Source organism: Odocoileus virginianus, chromosome 11 (genome assembly GCF_023699985.2).
Source record: "Odocoileus virginianus isolate 20LAN1187 ecotype Illinois chromosome 11, Ovbor_1.2, whole genome shotgun sequence".
Taxonomy (NCBI): Eukaryota; Metazoa; Chordata; class Mammalia; order Artiodactyla; family Cervidae; genus Odocoileus; species Odocoileus virginianus.
The window spans coordinates 39,423,089-39,441,061 of NC_069684.1; the positions used below are offsets into that span (position 1 = coordinate 39,423,089).

The 17,973-nt window shown below is 35.7% G+C and overlaps 1 protein-coding gene across 7 annotated transcripts in view; it reads right to left on the bottom strand.

Annotated features, from left to right (window-relative positions):
- DNM3 (dynamin 3) overlaps positions 1-17,973 on the bottom strand; it is a 609,645-nt gene that overhangs the window by 101,154 nt on the left and 490,518 nt on the right. For all 7 annotated transcript variants that reach the window (XM_070474325.1, XM_070474326.1, XM_070474328.1 and 4 more), the window contains one exon: positions 10,550-10,661. In XM_070474325.1, coding sequence (XP_070330426.1) covers positions 10,550-10,661 — 112 coding nt within the window. The remainder of the gene's footprint in view (positions 1-10,549; positions 10,662-17,973) is intronic.

A 17,973-nucleotide genomic window follows, 5' to 3' on the forward strand; every position in this document is an offset into this window, starting at 1 on the left:
CAAACAGGTGTGTTGCCTTTGGGACAATGCAGAGCAAGCATTCTAGCAGGAGAGGGAAAAAAGAATCTCATATTCTCCTTTTGAAGATTCCAGATCTATACTCTGGAGACAGCACAGTTGTATTCCAGTGTTGTCCATTTATACTGAAATTCTAAGCAAAAGGAAAATAGCATGCAGATGTACCGTCTGTGATTTGAGAAGCCTCTTTTGTGCCAGAGTCCATGGTCAGTACAATGATCATATTTTAAAAGTATTAGCCTTATATTTTTTTTACAAACTATTACTTATTCATAACATAAGCAACCAAGAATTAAGGCATAAGGGCAATACACATCAGTCCCTCCTAAGTAGCTCGTCAGTTAAAAATCAAAACGTAAGTGTTTGCATCATTGGCACGCTTCAGCTGACACTCTAACTGGCACCCAAAGATCCCCCACAGCACTGTACCAAGTGTTCACAGTACAGATGGGGGCTCCAGGCACTGGGAGACTCTGGAGGGCCTTCTGCATCATCCAAGAGGCAGCCTTAAGGAGCAGCAGCTGAGAACATTTGAGTTTTATCACTCATTGTATAATTATTTGAAAGAATCAGTAAATTCTATTAAACTGAGCATTTCATTACTTAGAAGAACAAATGAATGACTCCTGCTATGGAAAAGTGTTTTCTTTGGGGAATTTTGAAAATGCCTTTAAGTCATCAGTGAATCACTCATGACAGACACAAATCATAAATGCTTCTAGATTGCTATATAACACAGGAAGCCCAGCCCAACACTCTGGGATGACCTAGAGGGGGGTATGGGGCTGGGTGAGAGGAATGTTCAAGAGGGAGGGGATCTATCTATCTATCTATCTATCTATCTATCATCTATCTATCATCTATCTATCTATCTATCTATCTATCTATCTATCTATCTATCTATCTATCTATCTATCTATCTACCTATCTATCTATTGGCTTCCCTGGTGGCTCAGACGGTAAAGAATCTGCCTGCAGTGTTGGAGACCTGGATTCAATCCCCTGGGTTGGGAAGATCCCCTGGAGGAGGGCGTGGCAACCCACTCCAGTATTCTTGCCTGGACAGAATCCTCACGGACAGAGGAGCCTGGCAGGCTACATACAGTCCATGGGGTTGCAAAGAGTCGGACACGACTGAGAGACTAAGGACACAACGTGGGTGTGTATATGTATATACACACACACACACATATGTATGTATGTATATATACATTTATACTTACAGCTGATTCATGTTGCTGTGTGGCAGAAACCAACACAACTTTGTAAGGCAATTATCCTCCAATTAAAAAAAAAAATGCTTCTTGAATGATCCAAGGGTTAGCACCTCCCTAAAATATCAGCAGCTGATTGCCTGATCCTCAGCATGCATAGGCTTGCTATTAGTGCGCTCACATAGCTCAGGCAATTTAAACAATTAAGAGATGCAGCACATGAAATTCTAGACAGCAAGTCAGTGTAATGTGTGACTAGGACCAAAGAGACTTACTATTTAAGAAACAAAATACAGCATATGGTGGTAGAACTAAAATTTTTTCCAAATGGTTTTTTTCCCAATAGTGACAATATTAGTTAGAAATATTATCCTTTACTTGTAGAAGAAATCTTTAATCAATTTTATAAGATACCTTCTGTATTAAAAAGTAAACTTTTAGTGGGCTAAGTTCACCCCCCCTAGGTCCTTCACAAATGCCTATCTTGTGATTTTATAATATTATTTTTAACTTCATTAAATATTATTACTTGGGTCATAAGCAATTATAGCAAGATATAAATTTATAAAGTGACACATTTTCAATACCAACTCTATCAACTTATTCCATAATAGCACATTCCATCAAATTAAACTGCAAGATTTCCCACATTTGTTTTAAATTCTATATGTATGGCTTATGAATAGCAATTTTGATGAATTCCAGCTGGCTTAAATATGCAGGCAGACCCTTATAAAACAGATTCTTTTCAATTCTTATTGTATTCAATGAGGCCTATTTTAAGTGGGCCACCTGGTAGGATAAAGCGCTAATAATTCTCCATCGGAAAAAAAATATGAAAAACAAATCGCCCTGCTAAACTTAAGCCCATCTTCCCTAACTACATTACTCTTACATACCTAATATAAGTGAGAAGTAGTTCTAATCTTCTGGAAAAGTTAAATTAAAATTTTAACAAGCAAGCCACCCTATGAACTACTAAATTACTCATTTATCTATTACAACAGCAACATTAAAATAGTTTCCACCATGTGTGTATGTTGCCTGGTTTCACAAATCATACACATTTCAGTCTCCCCCTCCACTCCCCACACCCTCCTGCCTCCATCCAGCTGGAATACATCAAGCGCGCAGAAGCCAAGGCAAATGTTGACCCCACCCTCCTCCATCCATTTTAAGGCACCTTCAAAGCCAGAGCACTGATCTAGTTCGGTTTCACCAACAAAGCCAGCCATCCTGCTATTTAAGACTTCAGTTTGGGGTTTTTATAACTGCACATTAACATGAGAGCTTTGATTTTTGGTCAAAAACGTCAGCTGCACTGAGTTTCATCAGGCAGTCGTACCCTTTCTGCAGAAGAGTCCTCATTATTAAACCATCATCTTTGCTCTCAGTGTTGCTCTCTTTCCTTATAAAAACAACCTCTCTGAACTGTCCAATAACCAGCCCTGAGGAACGTAATATTTCCTTTCCAAAAGGTCAAAAATGAACCGCCACGATGGTAGTCCAAGCTCTGTTCTCTCTGACATTTGCACACCCTCTATCATTTGTGTACTGTCACAGACAGTCATTTCAAAGCACAGAAACACTCTCACCAAGGGCACATGCAGGAGGGGAGTGGGGACTGAAGAGACAGAGGAGCTGCAGGAGGACAAAGAACTTACTTTGTTGTTCCCCTGTGCATGTAGCCGCAAGGAAAAAAAAAAGAAATATGTTAAACAAATTTATTTTAAAATCATGAGGTTTTTCATGCTAGATCAAAATCAAAATAAGTAACTCTTCACTGACATCCCATTCATACATACAGCACCCAAAACTCACGGACGAGTCAAAGATTCTACTTATATTAAGGGAAGTCATACATTTATAACACTAGAAAATTATGACAGAGATTTCCCCCTTTCTTTCTACTTGAAATACTTGAAGTACCGGGAACCTGGCCAAAAAGCATTGGTTTGAATTGGTAATAAGTGAACTGTTAGCATGAAAGGCAAAGCATTTAGTATGTCGGCTTGCCCTTTCCTGACAGCCCCTCCTCCAACATGCCAAGCAGTGGAAAATTTCATCAGCCAATGCATTTTTAAACAAACACTGCATCCTTGGTTTCAAAGAAGGTGGGGGAAAAAAAAAAAGAAAAAGAGCAGAGGAAAGGAGTGAGTGATTCTGGGGAGACAGGGCAGGCAGACCACATTATGACCTCCATCTGTACCATTCCTTTATTTCATAAATTACGAGTTTGGTCTTGGGCTGGCATGGGAAGTGAAAACTGTATAGTGGGGAGGAAGCCAAAATAAACACTGGTCCACATTCAAGAAAATGGGTCTGGAAAGGTTAAGTCACAAAAATGTAGTCGTTTCTAAAAGGGACGTTCTGGATAGAGACACAGAGAGCAGCCAGCAACAGGCAGCAGGCAAATGGCTGTCTTGTTTCAAACTGGAGCGGCGGGAGCATGATTTATATCAAACAATTTAACCCACATATGGCTTAAAAAAATAAAATGGTGATTCATTACTCCCAGGGCAGCTTGAGTCCTCGCAAGGTCAGATCCTGTGGGGGAGACGTGATGCGATATGGGCAGGGAACATATCTGAACTCTCCTCACAAGGGGCCCAGAAAGAATGTCTCTCTCCACTGAGATGCAGAGTGGGAGAGAGCTGTGAGTGGAGTGTGTGCCTGTGTGGAGAAGCCTGGTCACAGGGTGTGGAGTAACAGGCTGGGCTGGAGATCTGGCATTTAGTTTGAAGAGAGGATGTGTGTGGGGAAGTAATACATACAAAAATTTTCTGGAGAGCAGTAAGGGAATGATTGCAGGAGAGTGTATTTTCTGGAAAACAATGCCAGCCGGTGACTCGGGGGCGGGGGGCGGGGGGGGCGCGGAGGAGGATGTCTAATTCAAGGACCATCGGAGCCATCAAATTGAATAAAAACGTAAATTTAAAGACACTGATAAAACAGCATAGAGAAGTTTCCTGACATTGTGAGTGGCCGTGATATAACTATTAACACCCCTGGCTTATGTGAGACATAAAAAATGGTACCAGAATGAATGAAATCAGGGGAAAAGGAGTCTTTTGTAAAGACTATGCCAATGGTTCAATAAGACAATAAAGATCCCCAGAGAGAATTTTATCAGGAATAGAATACTATTTTAGAGAATAATGGGACCTTGGTTCTCCAAAGAAATGCAATAGTGCTGAAAATACCTCAAACAGATGGGGTTTATTGCATTCCACAGCAGTGCAGCTTTTGATCTACCAAATAAGTTTCAGGAGTTCAACCAAGTATTTTTGCACATTAGGGAATGGCTGGCTTCCCTGCTCAGTGGCAGATGGTTCTGTTTGTAGTGGCAACAGTGATGTCACCGAGTAGGGGGCCTTAATCCTTAAATACGAGAAACATACAAGTGAAAGACATGGTATGGCTTTGTCATTTCTTATTTCCTTCAATCATTTCCCCAGTTGTCTATTCTGAGAGAGGCATAGCAGTCATGACTGGTGAACTGTAAATTCTCTATAATTCCTCCACTACTCTGTATGGCAGCATTTATATTTAGAAAGTCCCTTCATTGAAAAAAAACTAAACTATTGGTCATGGAGCTGCTCTAATTTCTGTGGGAAGCACTGTTGAATAAGCTAAGAATAAAGTTATGTGGAGTGGGACGAATATGGGCGTTTTCTATCTTGTACACAAGACTGCTGAGTAAATACATGGGAGTGGTCATCACCATATTAATAAATACTTACAGGGCTCTGTGTCCATTCCTCTCCTCCCCCTAGAGTGAAACAGACACCTTCTCCCTGATTTGTTATTTGCCACAGAGAAAGATTCGGTTGTAAAGTTTATCCAAAAGGACTTTCTCATATCCCTGAAGACTGCATTATGGGATGGTTTCAACCTCCAAGGCAGTCCTTAAAAGCATGAATTATGACTGGGAGAGTCCTGACTTCAGAGGTATAGTGAAGTTCCAGGGTGCTTCCGTTTCTGCTGTCTAGATGGTATATGATTTCTTAAGAGATGAAAAATGACAGTTGCTCTGTGACAACCTAGGAGGGTGGGATGGGGTGAGAGGTGCGAGGAAGGTTCAAGAGGGAGGGTCATATGCCTCTGGCTGATTCATGCTTATGTATGGCAGAAACCAACACAATATTGTAGAACAATTGTCCTCCAATTAAAAATTAATAAGTTAAAAAGAAATCATACACTAGACAGGAGGACCATCTATCTATATAGCTAAAAAAAAAATAACTCTTGTAAAAACTTCTGAGGTGTATGTCTTAACAGATACACAAAACTGAATTTGCACCACATCTGTTTCTAGGCTACGCAGAGATTTGCAGCTGCACCTTTCAGACGGCCAGAATCTGAGGGGAGGAGGTTCGTGGACTCTCATTTCCCTGACAGCTTCTATGGCTCACTCCTGACTAAATGAGGGAGACTTTGAGACCAGTCTGTCCACAGGGCAGCATAATCCCAAGGCTCTCCTATACAGTTTGGTATCCTCAGCCAACAATTGGGGATATTCTCCCCAAATCTCACTGATAGTTTGCAAAGAAAAGGGAACTACTAATCTGCGAAGTACAGCTTCACGGACACATTAATGATAGTCAATATCAATATTAAAGTCTACATGGCACTGAGAAATAAAAAATCAGAGAGTGAAATAAGCTGCCTAAGCCACATGGCACATAAATGGAAGGGTAGGGGTTCCAACACAAGTGACTTCAAGCCTACCTAACTTCAATGCACAGAAGAATCTGGAATTTCTTCATGTTAAAGTCATATTGTGAGCTGACAAAACTGTGCCAGGAAAATCAGTCATTTGTTATATGACATTCTTTAGGTATTTAATTAAATTCATACTTATTTCTATTTACACTTAGAGGAAAAATTTATATACGTGGATCATAATATTGTTAAAGTTTTAAAATTACAAAATTGTGACCTGTAGCTATTGATACACACACACACACACACACACTTTTTGATGCTGCTTAATCTTGATGGGGAAATGGTGCAGAACAAGAAAGGGAATAAAGTGTTGGATAGAGAGGTTAGCCATAGTCTTAGCAGAGGAACTCATTTTCAGTGGGACTCATTTTCAGTCCCTACTTCTGTTTTAACTTTCCCCAAATCTTTGAGGGAATATCTCATCAGTAAAAAACAATAACAAAAAGCTATTAATCCCTTTAGAAAGTTTCACTTTGAAACTATGTAAATTCCTGTGTACTTATTTAATTTCATACTTATAAATTTCATACTGAGTATAATTTCAATTTAGTGGCCAAAGGAAATAGAAATAAAAAATAAAATTCTGTTAAATTCAAATTCAAGTTTAAATATATTTTAAAAATATTCTTGCTGCTCAGAAAGCTCAGGTGATGGTAGAATGCCAGAGTTCTGGGTCAGAGATATTATGTCTACATTCACAGAGTAAGTCACTGGCATAGTGGGAAAGTAAACTCAGGACTCATTTCCATTTTAGGGTCACATACCATGAAGCTCAGATAAGAAGTCTACATTTAGCTTTAGGTCCAGAAAGTTTAAGAGACTGGAAAGTAATTAGAAAATGAACATGGTAAAATAGAATATATCAATGATTAGAAAACAGAAGGTAATTAGAAAACATACATGGGAATACAGTTGGGCTGTTGTGCTTTATATAGATAACCACCAGTTTTTTATTCACATTGTACAGTAGCTATTTATTTGCATCTCTCTCTTCCACTAGACTTGGAACTCCTATAAAGCAAGAACTGCCTCCTATTTTTTAATCTTTGAATCTTCAGAGTCCACATAACAGTGATGGATGAAGGGAAGGAAGGAAGTGGGAGAAGATGGAAGGAAAGGAAAGAAAGAAGAAAAATTTGTAGAAAACCCCAAGAGAAATGACCTAAGAGCCAGAAGGAATAGAGTAGCAGAACATTATGAGTGACATAAAAAACATTTCACCATGTGGACATGATGGAAAAAGATATGATGAGGAAACGCTTGCTATAAAAAAGTATTCAACCTTAGTTTGGACAAAAGAAATTATTCTAAACATCAGTTCATCCAGATTTGGGTGATGGATATTTATCTAAATGAATCCAAACTTATACAATTTAGAAAAATGACCTATGTAGAATTTTTTCCAGTTAGAATAGAGATGTTTCATGTAAAAAGCAGAATTTTTTTGATCTTGACTCATATGCATGTATGACACATGAACATTTCATTATCAGGGTAGGGGTTGACTGGTTTGCTGTTGACTTAATGCTTTAGTGATACAAAAACAGAAACATCAGAATAAAAATTTACTTAGAAAGAGCCACGTGTTATTAGGTTACTTTGACTTGTCAGATTTTTCTAAATTAAGGATAATTGTACCTAGAAGTATCACTTTCCCCAAACCTAAGATTGCTCTAAAATGCAATGTTTAGATAAGCATCCTACTTAGATTGCTTTCAGTAGTTAGCTGCCACTGAAACATCTGAAAGTCAAGCAACTGTGTAGTATAACCTACAGAACTACATGGTGCAGAAGAAATGCAAATATTGTTTGTGATGAAAGCTGAGAAAAGCAATGTTCATGGCATACTGCCAAGTTTAATTTCCTGTCATGTCTTTGGCATGTGGTAAAAAGCCCCTTTGTCTCGATTTTCCAAGCAATAGTACCAAATGTATGTTAATCAGCAAATAAAAATGATGTAAAAGAATCAAAATAGTTTGTGTAGGACAATTCTAGATTTGCTTAAAATTTAGCATTCTAATAAAAAATAGCAAATATTTTATTGAGTATCTCCTTTTGTGTAGAGCTATGAATACATGAAAATTCAGGTTTGTAAAAACAGTTCACAGAGGGAAGGGTAATTTTGCTTTCCCAAGACAGTATTTCCCTCACAAGAGAGGCATTGCACAATTGTTTTTAATAGCAAACTTGTGAAGTACATTTAAAATAAATTTAGTTGACAAATCATGACCTAAGAAAACATTTTCACAAACATTACAGTTTCTTGGAAGGAAGACACACACACACACACACACATATACACATTCAGACATTTTATATAACCAAGCACATTTAGAAGACAAAAAATATCATAAAGTCTTCACAGTCACACTGGGACTGTATTATAAATATCTACAATATTTTAACTCTCTTGTACTTACTTACATAAGTAATCTACAATGAAAATAATAATCATCATCATAAATAAAAATGGAGTGCTAATTTATGTTTACCCTGTCCAGTGCTTTCCCTACATTATCTCACTTAACCCTGTCAACAATGCCACAGATGATTCTTGTTATCCCCATTTTAGACACTGGAATCTTGAAAGATAAAAGGGCTACACAAGCTTGTAGGTGAGCATCAGAAATTTCAGTTTACACAGTTTGATGCTAAAGCCTGTGCTTTAATCCCACATGCTGTGCTGCTTCTCACAACACTCAGCCATAGCAACCTTATAAAAATGTAAATCTTATCATGTCACTAACTGGCTTGAAACCCTCCAATGGCTTCCCATCTCATCTAGAATAAAGCACAAATGCTTGCCACTTCCTTCAAGGCCTATATAATCTGGCCACTGACCACTTCTGGAAATTATCAAGTCCAGACACACTGTAACTCTTTGGTGCTCTAAGACATTGAGCTGGCTTTGTACTTGCTAGCCCTCTGCCATGAGCACTCCCCACCAGACACTCACATCATTTACTTTCCCACTTCTTTCAGGAGCCTACTCCAATCAAGGGGGCTTTCCCTAATTACCTTTACTAAAATAAAACTCACTTGACCTTCATTCTCACAGTCTGTCCCTTTAATTTTTTACAGAACTTATCATTCTAACAAATAACAGTTTACAGTTACACAGTTATTCATCCACTCTAATGTCTGTTCCTTGAGGGGCAGGACCTCACTGTTCACTTCAGCATCACTAGTGTCCAGAAAGATAGCTGGCGAAAAGCACAGGCTCAGCAGGCTTTTGCAGAATGAACGAATACAACATTAAGTATATGTGCATTTTTTAATAGAGAACATTTATAACATTAAACACACAGCTGTTAATGGATAGAACAGAGTAATAAGTAACAATTAGAACTAACAACAAAAATCAAAGATACAGAAGATACCCCCGACCTACATATCACCTGGAAAGAGTCTGGTTTCACCCCATTTGGAGGGCACAGGGTGTGTCATGGGGATTCAGTATTTTAGGTACTAACCAGACAAGTGGAGGTAGAGATGGGGTTAAGAGGTCTACATGAAAACTAAAATAACAGCAAAGAAGAGAATGTTTTGGCATGAATCCTCTATCCTTTACCTCTGGAACTTTGTTAAATTCCATTGTAACCTCAGGGATATGGTCAGGTCTGAAATCCCCTCCAGATGCTTCAGTTGTCGCACAATGTGCTCACATCTCAGACTTTCTCTTGAGAAGACTTTATACCTATTTGGGGCTGAGAAATAACCCAGCTTGTGCATGGGCAGTCATATAAACTAATCTACGGCCAATCTAAGGACCACAAAGGTCAAGATGAAGTAAATCCCCTCAAGCTCAGTCTCGGTGCTTAACTTCTAGGGGAAACCTGGCTAGTACAATATCTCAGGGGTAGCAAGGAAGCAGTGAGAACCACACATCTGCAGAGTCTGTTTAATGCTGAGTGTACATATGTTGGGTGGGAATTCTGAAGTTTAAATCCAGACTAGTCTGTGTAATATTACGTTTTCCAAAGAACACAAATAGAAGATCTGTTTATTAACTTGAATGAGAGAAGTGTCTCCAAGACACTTGAAGTATATTAATAAAGATAAGTGGGACTAGCAATATAATATTTTTTGTTCTTTTTTTACTTACAGTGACATTAACCAGAGTTTAATTTTGGATACCGGTACTACAGACATAATGAAAGGAGGTAGCTTTTCATAAAAAATTATATTTTAAAGAATATGAAAAAGTGTTATGACTAATAAATATATACTATGACTACATAAAGAATGTTATAAACTGCTTAAATGAATACTATATAATAGTATACTGTAGAATAACATAAAAAGGAAAATAAAATTTTAAATTAAAACAGAAACTCTCCCATGCTTTGAGATTACATACATACATTAGGTTTTATGGCAAAGTTGGGCATTTTCTTTAACAAATATACTGGTAAACGTCTTAAAATAGAAGTCTAATGGATAAAAAGAAATATAAGCAAAGTTAAAAGTTAAAAGTATGCCAAATTAATTAAGTCAACTGAGAACAAGTTCCTTTAGCATAAAGTATGTTGAATTATGCTTTCTCAAACATGGTTACTAATTTAAAAATAAGAGATCAATCCACTTACTAAAGATTTATCAGGATAAACTCCAGCTCTCAGTAGAGATGCCTTCCAGCTGTCTACATCCTCCTGCGAATCACATGCCAGCTCAAGGAAGCGGTAGTCTTTGTATACATTCCTGGAGTTAAAAAAAAAAAAGAAAAAAATCAAGCGTTTTAGTTTTGAACCAAATCAATATGATTTCATATCCCTACAGACAATGATGATACAAATGACAGTCCAAATGGAGGGTTATCTAACAGTCATTAATGAAAAACAACAATCTATTGCATTTAAAATAATTAACAAGTTCCTATACTCATGTATTATACAACTAAAACACCCTCATAAAAAGAATTGAGTCACCTGTAGTGCAAGGCAATAGAAAGAGAAGGAACTAGAAATGCTCTCAGTGTGACTCACTGAGTGCCAGCTGATGGGGACTGTTCTGAGGGGAACGGACTTGCCATTGCCTAGTAATTATATAAGTTTGCAAAGTTAATTTAAAAGTCTAAATGGCTCATAAAATTTTTAAATTATGGCAATAATCTCAAAAGCTAAAAATATTATGCTGGATTCAAATCAGAAATGCTCATCAATATTGTGAAAAGGAAAGAACATTAACCAGTATTTAACAGAGTAAATTGCCTATGAAGTTCATATTTATAACTGGATCAATATTATAATTTTATATGTCCTTTCCTAATAATAAAATAATACACAAGATGTAATACTTGAATAATTTGGAAACTAGATAAAAGTATAAAATTGGATGATTGTATTTTCTACTATTGACAGATAAACTTATTTCTTTATATTCTTTTGTTCTATGCATTTTTCATCCAGTTGATGTTCTCTCAATTTTGTGTCCTTTCCACTTACTAGCATATCATGGTCATATACTTATGCTATTACATCTTCATAAATATCAAATTATAATGGTATAATATTCATTAACATAAATGTATGATAATTTTCTTGACTTTATAATAATAGATAAGTAATTTCCTTTATTTACAATCATAAATAATACTTAACTACATATTTTTATCCATAAGCCTTTGTCTTTCTACCTTACTATCATTATTTTCTGAGGATAGATTCCTATAAATGGAGTTACAGAATCATTTTTCAAGACAATGATACATAAAGATAATTCTAGCCATCTTTCCAGAGAATATAATTCAATTTAGACAGATACTAGCAAGGTACAAGATTAACAATCCTTTTCTCTTCTCTCTCCCAAGGTGTTCTCATTCATGCCTAAGAGTCTCGGTTTACACCTAATCCAGATGACTTACATATTTACATCCCCTGTCTAGACCTGCCCCAGACTCATACTGTTCATTGACTTCTCCACTTTAATATCTCAAAGGCACCTTGACGTGAACGACTGAACTGGTGGTTTCCAACTTGATGCTCCCATTTCATGCAACATCAGCATAATGTCTATAATTTGGAGGCACCGTGGACATCTTCCACACTCTCATTTACCTCCTTAGATTTTATTACCTAAAAGTGTACAACCTGTAGAGTGATTATCATCTTATTACTCTCTCTCTCTGGGGCTATTTCAAGAGCCTCCTCACTGGTCTCCGAGCATCACTTGGACATTTTAAATTTGTTCTCTCCTGGGAATCCTTATTCTCTTCTGAAAATATAAATCAGATATTTTTACCCCTGTTATAAAACACCCCAATACTACTTGCTTTTAGGAAAAGACCACTTGCTATCATAGCCTACAAAGCCCTTCACAGTCCGGCCCACCATGACCTTCCTCTCTAGCTTCTTTTCATACTTTGTTCTTTTCTTTTTCTGCCATGCTTACCATTTACCTCCTCAAATATGGCATGCTTACCCCTAAAGTCTTTGAATAAACTGCTATCTCTGTCTGCAGCTCTCTGTCCTTCCCTCACTACACAGTTAACTCCTACTCTTTCTTGGTATCTCAGCTTAACCATGGCTTCTTCAGACATTACTTCCCTGAACGACAGGAGTCGTTCCTCTTTCATACATTTTTCATATTTTTATTTACCTTTCCTTGATAGTACTAATCATAGCTATGATTCCAGTATTACATGTGGGTTTCTTTTTCTCTCTCTTTTCTATTTAGTTTTGATAACACCTATCTTCCCAACCAGCCTATAAGCAGTATTAAGTAGTGTATTGAATGTATTATTTTTATGCTCATCATTATATTTGCAAAGGATTCAGAAAGATGGTGGCTTCAATGTGCTTTGTTTCCTCTCTACTTCCAACTCAGGTCAAATACATCCTCTTAAGTCAAGAAGACATTAGGACTGGTAGTCTGGTAGAGGGTGTGAGCTAGATAACTGCTGTCGTACTTTCTTGCTCTGGGATGAAAAAAAAACTTTGGGACCATAGCAGAAGAAGTTTAAGACAAGAACTAGCATGTAGCAGCCCCTTAGTAGAGCGAACCCTCAATAATCATAGGACTGCTGAGTGTTCTCCATCCTCTGGCTGTAAGGAAGTATGGAAGGACTGAGTTTTTTCTAATCTACTGAAGAAGAAAAGCTCTCTCCAGGCGTTTCAAAAGGAAACTGATAAATTGCCCACTTCTAGCCGTGAAGACTTCGATGTTTGTTCCTCCCCCCACACACGGGACCAGTCCACTTAAAGTATCCACCAGTTGGATCTGTGCCACCATGAGCAAAGGAAAATAAAAGGACATGCACTGAGGTCTAACAGCCAGAGGAAATAAAGAATAATTAGGGCAATCAGAGCAGTCTATCAAGAATGGAGAATGGTTGGGGGTTATAAACTAATAAGTATTTGAAGAGGTACAAGAGAGCATTATAAAAGACTTATAGGACTAAGAAAGAAAGATTTTTAAGTTAAGATGTTAAGTAGGTAAGTTGAAGAAAGGGATGATGGATCTTGAGAACAGAATTAGTAGATTTTAAGATTCAGTAGGAGAGTTAAAAATATATAAAGAAAGAGAAGTGTGGAGGAAAGAACCAGAACAACTAACCTGTAAATAATATGAGGTCCAGAAAAAGAAAAGGAAGATAGGAGGATAAAAATAATTATAAAACAGAAACTATTTTTGAAAAAGAAAATTTAGCCTGATTTTTAGAAAGACTGAAATCTATACACTGAAAACACTGTTTCAGGTGGAATTGGTGAGAAAAGATATGACACAGGCATGTGCTAAAATAAATCTTGGGTTTTGAGATAAAGAAAAGTCTTCTATAAAGAAACAGCAAGTTGCTTAAAAAGGAAAAAGAATTAGACTGGCACTGGACTGAGCATTCAAAAGGTAGAAAGCAATGAAATAATATTCAAGGATTCTCAAGAGGACTGCAAACTCAGAGTCCCACATCCAGCCAGGTTAGAACCACATACCCAAACTGAAGGGGGGTCCTAAGGCAGTATTAGGATTACAACAACACTCAATGAACCTGTAGAGAATGTTCAAGGTGAAGAAAAACTAAGAGAAGAGAAAACACTGGTGAGCAACAAAACTTGTCATATTCAGAGTCAAATCAAAATAAATAATGATAGATCATCTAAGACCTGCAATATAAGGATTCAATACAAACTCCTAAAGTAGAAAAGTTCTGCAACAGAAATTCAAATAATCTAAAACTTGAGGGAGAGTGAAAGGAGATAAAGATATGCCCAAGTTCTCCTCTGATGGATGCAGGGGTGAATAGTGGAGAAGCAAAAGATCCCAGAGTTCTCATATTGTTGTAAGAAGTGGGTAAGAAGAGAAGTAGGAGAAGAAAGTTTCTTGAGAGAGAAATATTTGATAATTTGCCTCATGGAATAATAGAGCTATGTACTAATGAGTTTAAATATTAATAAAATAAAAAGTACAGTAGAACTCCCCAATTAAAAAAAAATACAAGGAAAATTAATAGACTCTTGATAAAATCAATAGAAAATTAAGAAAAGATACAGCAGAATAAGAAAATTTAATGACAGCAATAAAATCAAGTATATTGATTACCAAATTAATAAAAGTAAACTGAATTCTGTCAGCTAAACAGTTAATGTAGGTTAAAAAAATAAAGCCCAATTTTATGTTATTTGCAAAAATAAAGGAACAAGTAAAGAGATATCAGGCAAAGAAAAAAAAAGAAAAGAAAACAAAGAAAAAAAATCTGCATTGAGCAGCAATATTAATATAGGCAAGATAGAATTTAAAAGTACTGAACAGGATAAACAGAAATATTATATAATGATATAAAGTACAATTTACAAAGACTGGAAAATACTCTTAAACCTGTTTGCACCAAGTAACATAGTAGAGAACTAAATGAAGCAAATATTACTTAAAATGTAAGATAAACTTTATATAACTATTGCATATAATTAATTAAAGTATAAATATGGAAAGCTTTTAATATGGTTTTTTCAAATTAAACATAGTGGACAAAAGATAAGTAAATGCACAAAAGAAATAAATAATACAACTGATGAAGAAAATTTAATAGATTCCTTCATCATTTAAGAAGATAAAGACTGTTTCATCATCAACAAATCATTTACAAAAGTCTGTCATATACTTGGATTTGTACATATATGCAATATCAGCTTTAAGAAATTTGATGAATCACATTTTTTGGTCATAAAGCAAAAAAAAAAACAGAAAAAATGAATTTCTAAAAAACAGACTCAAGGGAAAAAAAAGCACATTCTTAGATAATCTTTGTGTTACAGAAGAAACAAAAACAAAATTATAAATTATTTAGAAAGTGATTAAAAAATATAGATACATCATACCCAACCAATGAAGTACAACAAAGGCTGTGCTTTGGAAAATTCATGGCTTTAAATATGCTCATCATTTAGAGAAAAAAGATAAAAATGTTAATATTCATCTATAGAAAGAAAGGAAATTAACAGATTAAAGCCAAAACTAATAAAATAGGAAATATTAAGATAAAGGATAAAAACATCCATGAGTATTTTCCTTTTAGTAATAGATAATAAATTTATGGTCTTAACTAGGGGAGAAGACAAAAGTAATACAAGATCAAAAATGAGAAAGGATAGAATACATACCCACAAATATATGAGATTGAGAAAATTCGAATCAAATACTTTCGCAATCCTATGTCAAAACTAAGGACCTAGGGATAATTAATAGTATACTAAAAAATATAAATCAACAAAATTAACTTAAGAAGAGCTGGAAAATCCAAGTGGTTTTTACAACACACCACTAGAATTAATAAGATTCTTACTTAAAAGACTAATATTGACTACAGGACAAATTACAAAAATCAATGACTTTTCTCAATACTTCCAATAATTTTGAAATGGAAAAAATACTCCATTATATTAGCAGAAAGCCTATAAAACACACAAAAATAAATTTTCTTAAATTAAAACAAATATAGTGAGTGAAGTCACTCAGTCATGTCCTACTCTTTGCGACCCCATGGACTGTAGCCCACCAGGCTCCTCCATCCATGGAATTTTCTAGGCAAGAGTACTGGAGTGGGTGGAATGGCATTTTGGATAGGGTGATTTGATTACACTATCATCCTAATTCTTACTAAGTGACTAGTGCTCGTGAGTATTTAATAAATACTTATTGAATAATGACTACCCTCACACCCTTAAAAATATTGACTATCATCTTTAGAATACCTCTGCAAGTAATTTTATAATTGAAAAGTTATTCTCCATCAAAGTTCTAATACTTTTGCTAATGGCTCAGATGGTAGTCTGCCTGCAATGCAGGAGACCCAGGTTCAGTCCCTGGGTAGGGAAGATCCCCTGGAGATGGGAATAGCTACCCACTCTAGTATTTTTGCCAATGGGAGAATTCCACTGACAGAGGAGCCTGGCAGGCTACAGTCCATGGGGTCACAAAGAGCCAGACAAGATTGAGAGATGAAGCATGTCAAGGAGGTTGAACATTTTTATATATTTATGGAAATGGTGGTTCTTTGTTCTGATTTCATTATACGCTTTTTGTACATTACTGTAATAATTTCTTTTTTTAAAATTGTATTTGCCTGACATATCTTTGTCTCTTTTACATTTTTGCTTTCATCTATTTGTTTTAGTTTTTAAAAGAAATATCTGTTATAAATGCTAACCTTAGAGTAGGCTTTTATTTTTCATCCCAGTTTGAAAATCACCTTCTACAATCAGGAAAATTTTAATCATGTTTATTTCTCACCTTTGTTATTTCCTTTTTTTTTTTTTTTTTTAGTGGTTTTCAGTTCTACAGGTATATGAGTATCTTAAAAAGTTTTCCAAATCATTCTTGAATTCATTTTTATATCTAACATTTAGGAATAAAATAATAATTCTTGGTTTCTTAAGGGATTTAGAAGCTTTTACTTTCCATAATATCTCATGACATTTGCAAATCTGTCTAGAAATTATTTCTGAATTATTGTTTTCATATCTTTGAGGCTCATTTTCTCTTTCTTTCCTTTTGTATTCAATTTTGTTACACTAAGCAATTATTTAGATGAAACTCTACACATTCAACTTTAATAAATATATCATCAGGCATTTTCCACCTGGACTTCTCTATTTGTAAATTCTCACTTGGGTTCAGTTTATGAGTTGGCTCAAAATAGAGTTGGATATCTGAATTTTTGGTTGGGGCAGTCTCCTTATTTCTCACATTGATTCAGTGAGTAAGTGAAGAAATTTCTGGTTTTTTTGTTTATTTTTTTACTATGTAGTTCAATTTTCCTTAATCAGGGTAAAGCATGCACTAGTCACTCAAAGGATTTCAATCTAGTTCACTCCATGAGTTTTGCAAATAGTTGATTGACATTTGCACTCGAGTGCTTTTGAGACTTTCCAACTCTGGTGTGTATGACTTTTTTTGGATAGAGTGATGGATGGAGAAGGGTAAAAGAGAAACTTCTAAGTTTTTACCCTCTTATAAGAGAAACCATCTCCTTTAATATCCATAGCAACTCTGCAAAATTGATCATAAAGCTGTTTTACAGTTAAGCAAAATGAGACTGAGAGAGATTAGGTGACTTTCTCCAAATCACATAGCTAAGAGATGGCACCACCTGGGCCTACCACATTCCTTGGCATACAGCCTTTGTAAAACAAATAGCAGTCCAATGAATGAACAAATGTATCAATGAAAAAATGAACTAAGGAATGAACTTGGACTGGGCATATTTTTAAAACCACTTTTTTCATTTTTGACTGGATTCTTAACTTTCTACAGAAAACCTAAAATTTAAAAAGTTTGAAGAGGCAAACTACAATAAGTAGAATGAAAAACTTAATTGGGGTATATTTAAAGTAAATATATCTTCCAAGTATGACAGTTTATTGTTGGAAAATCTGAAAGGTCATATCTTTGCTACAGAGCAGAAAGGGTAATGGATTGTCTTGGTGGAATCAAAATTCATCAGCTTTTAATTTTCTAATTATTTCTATAAAATAGCTTTTAGTTCCTACTTAGGTTTATATCTGAGGCATTTCCAGTGCAC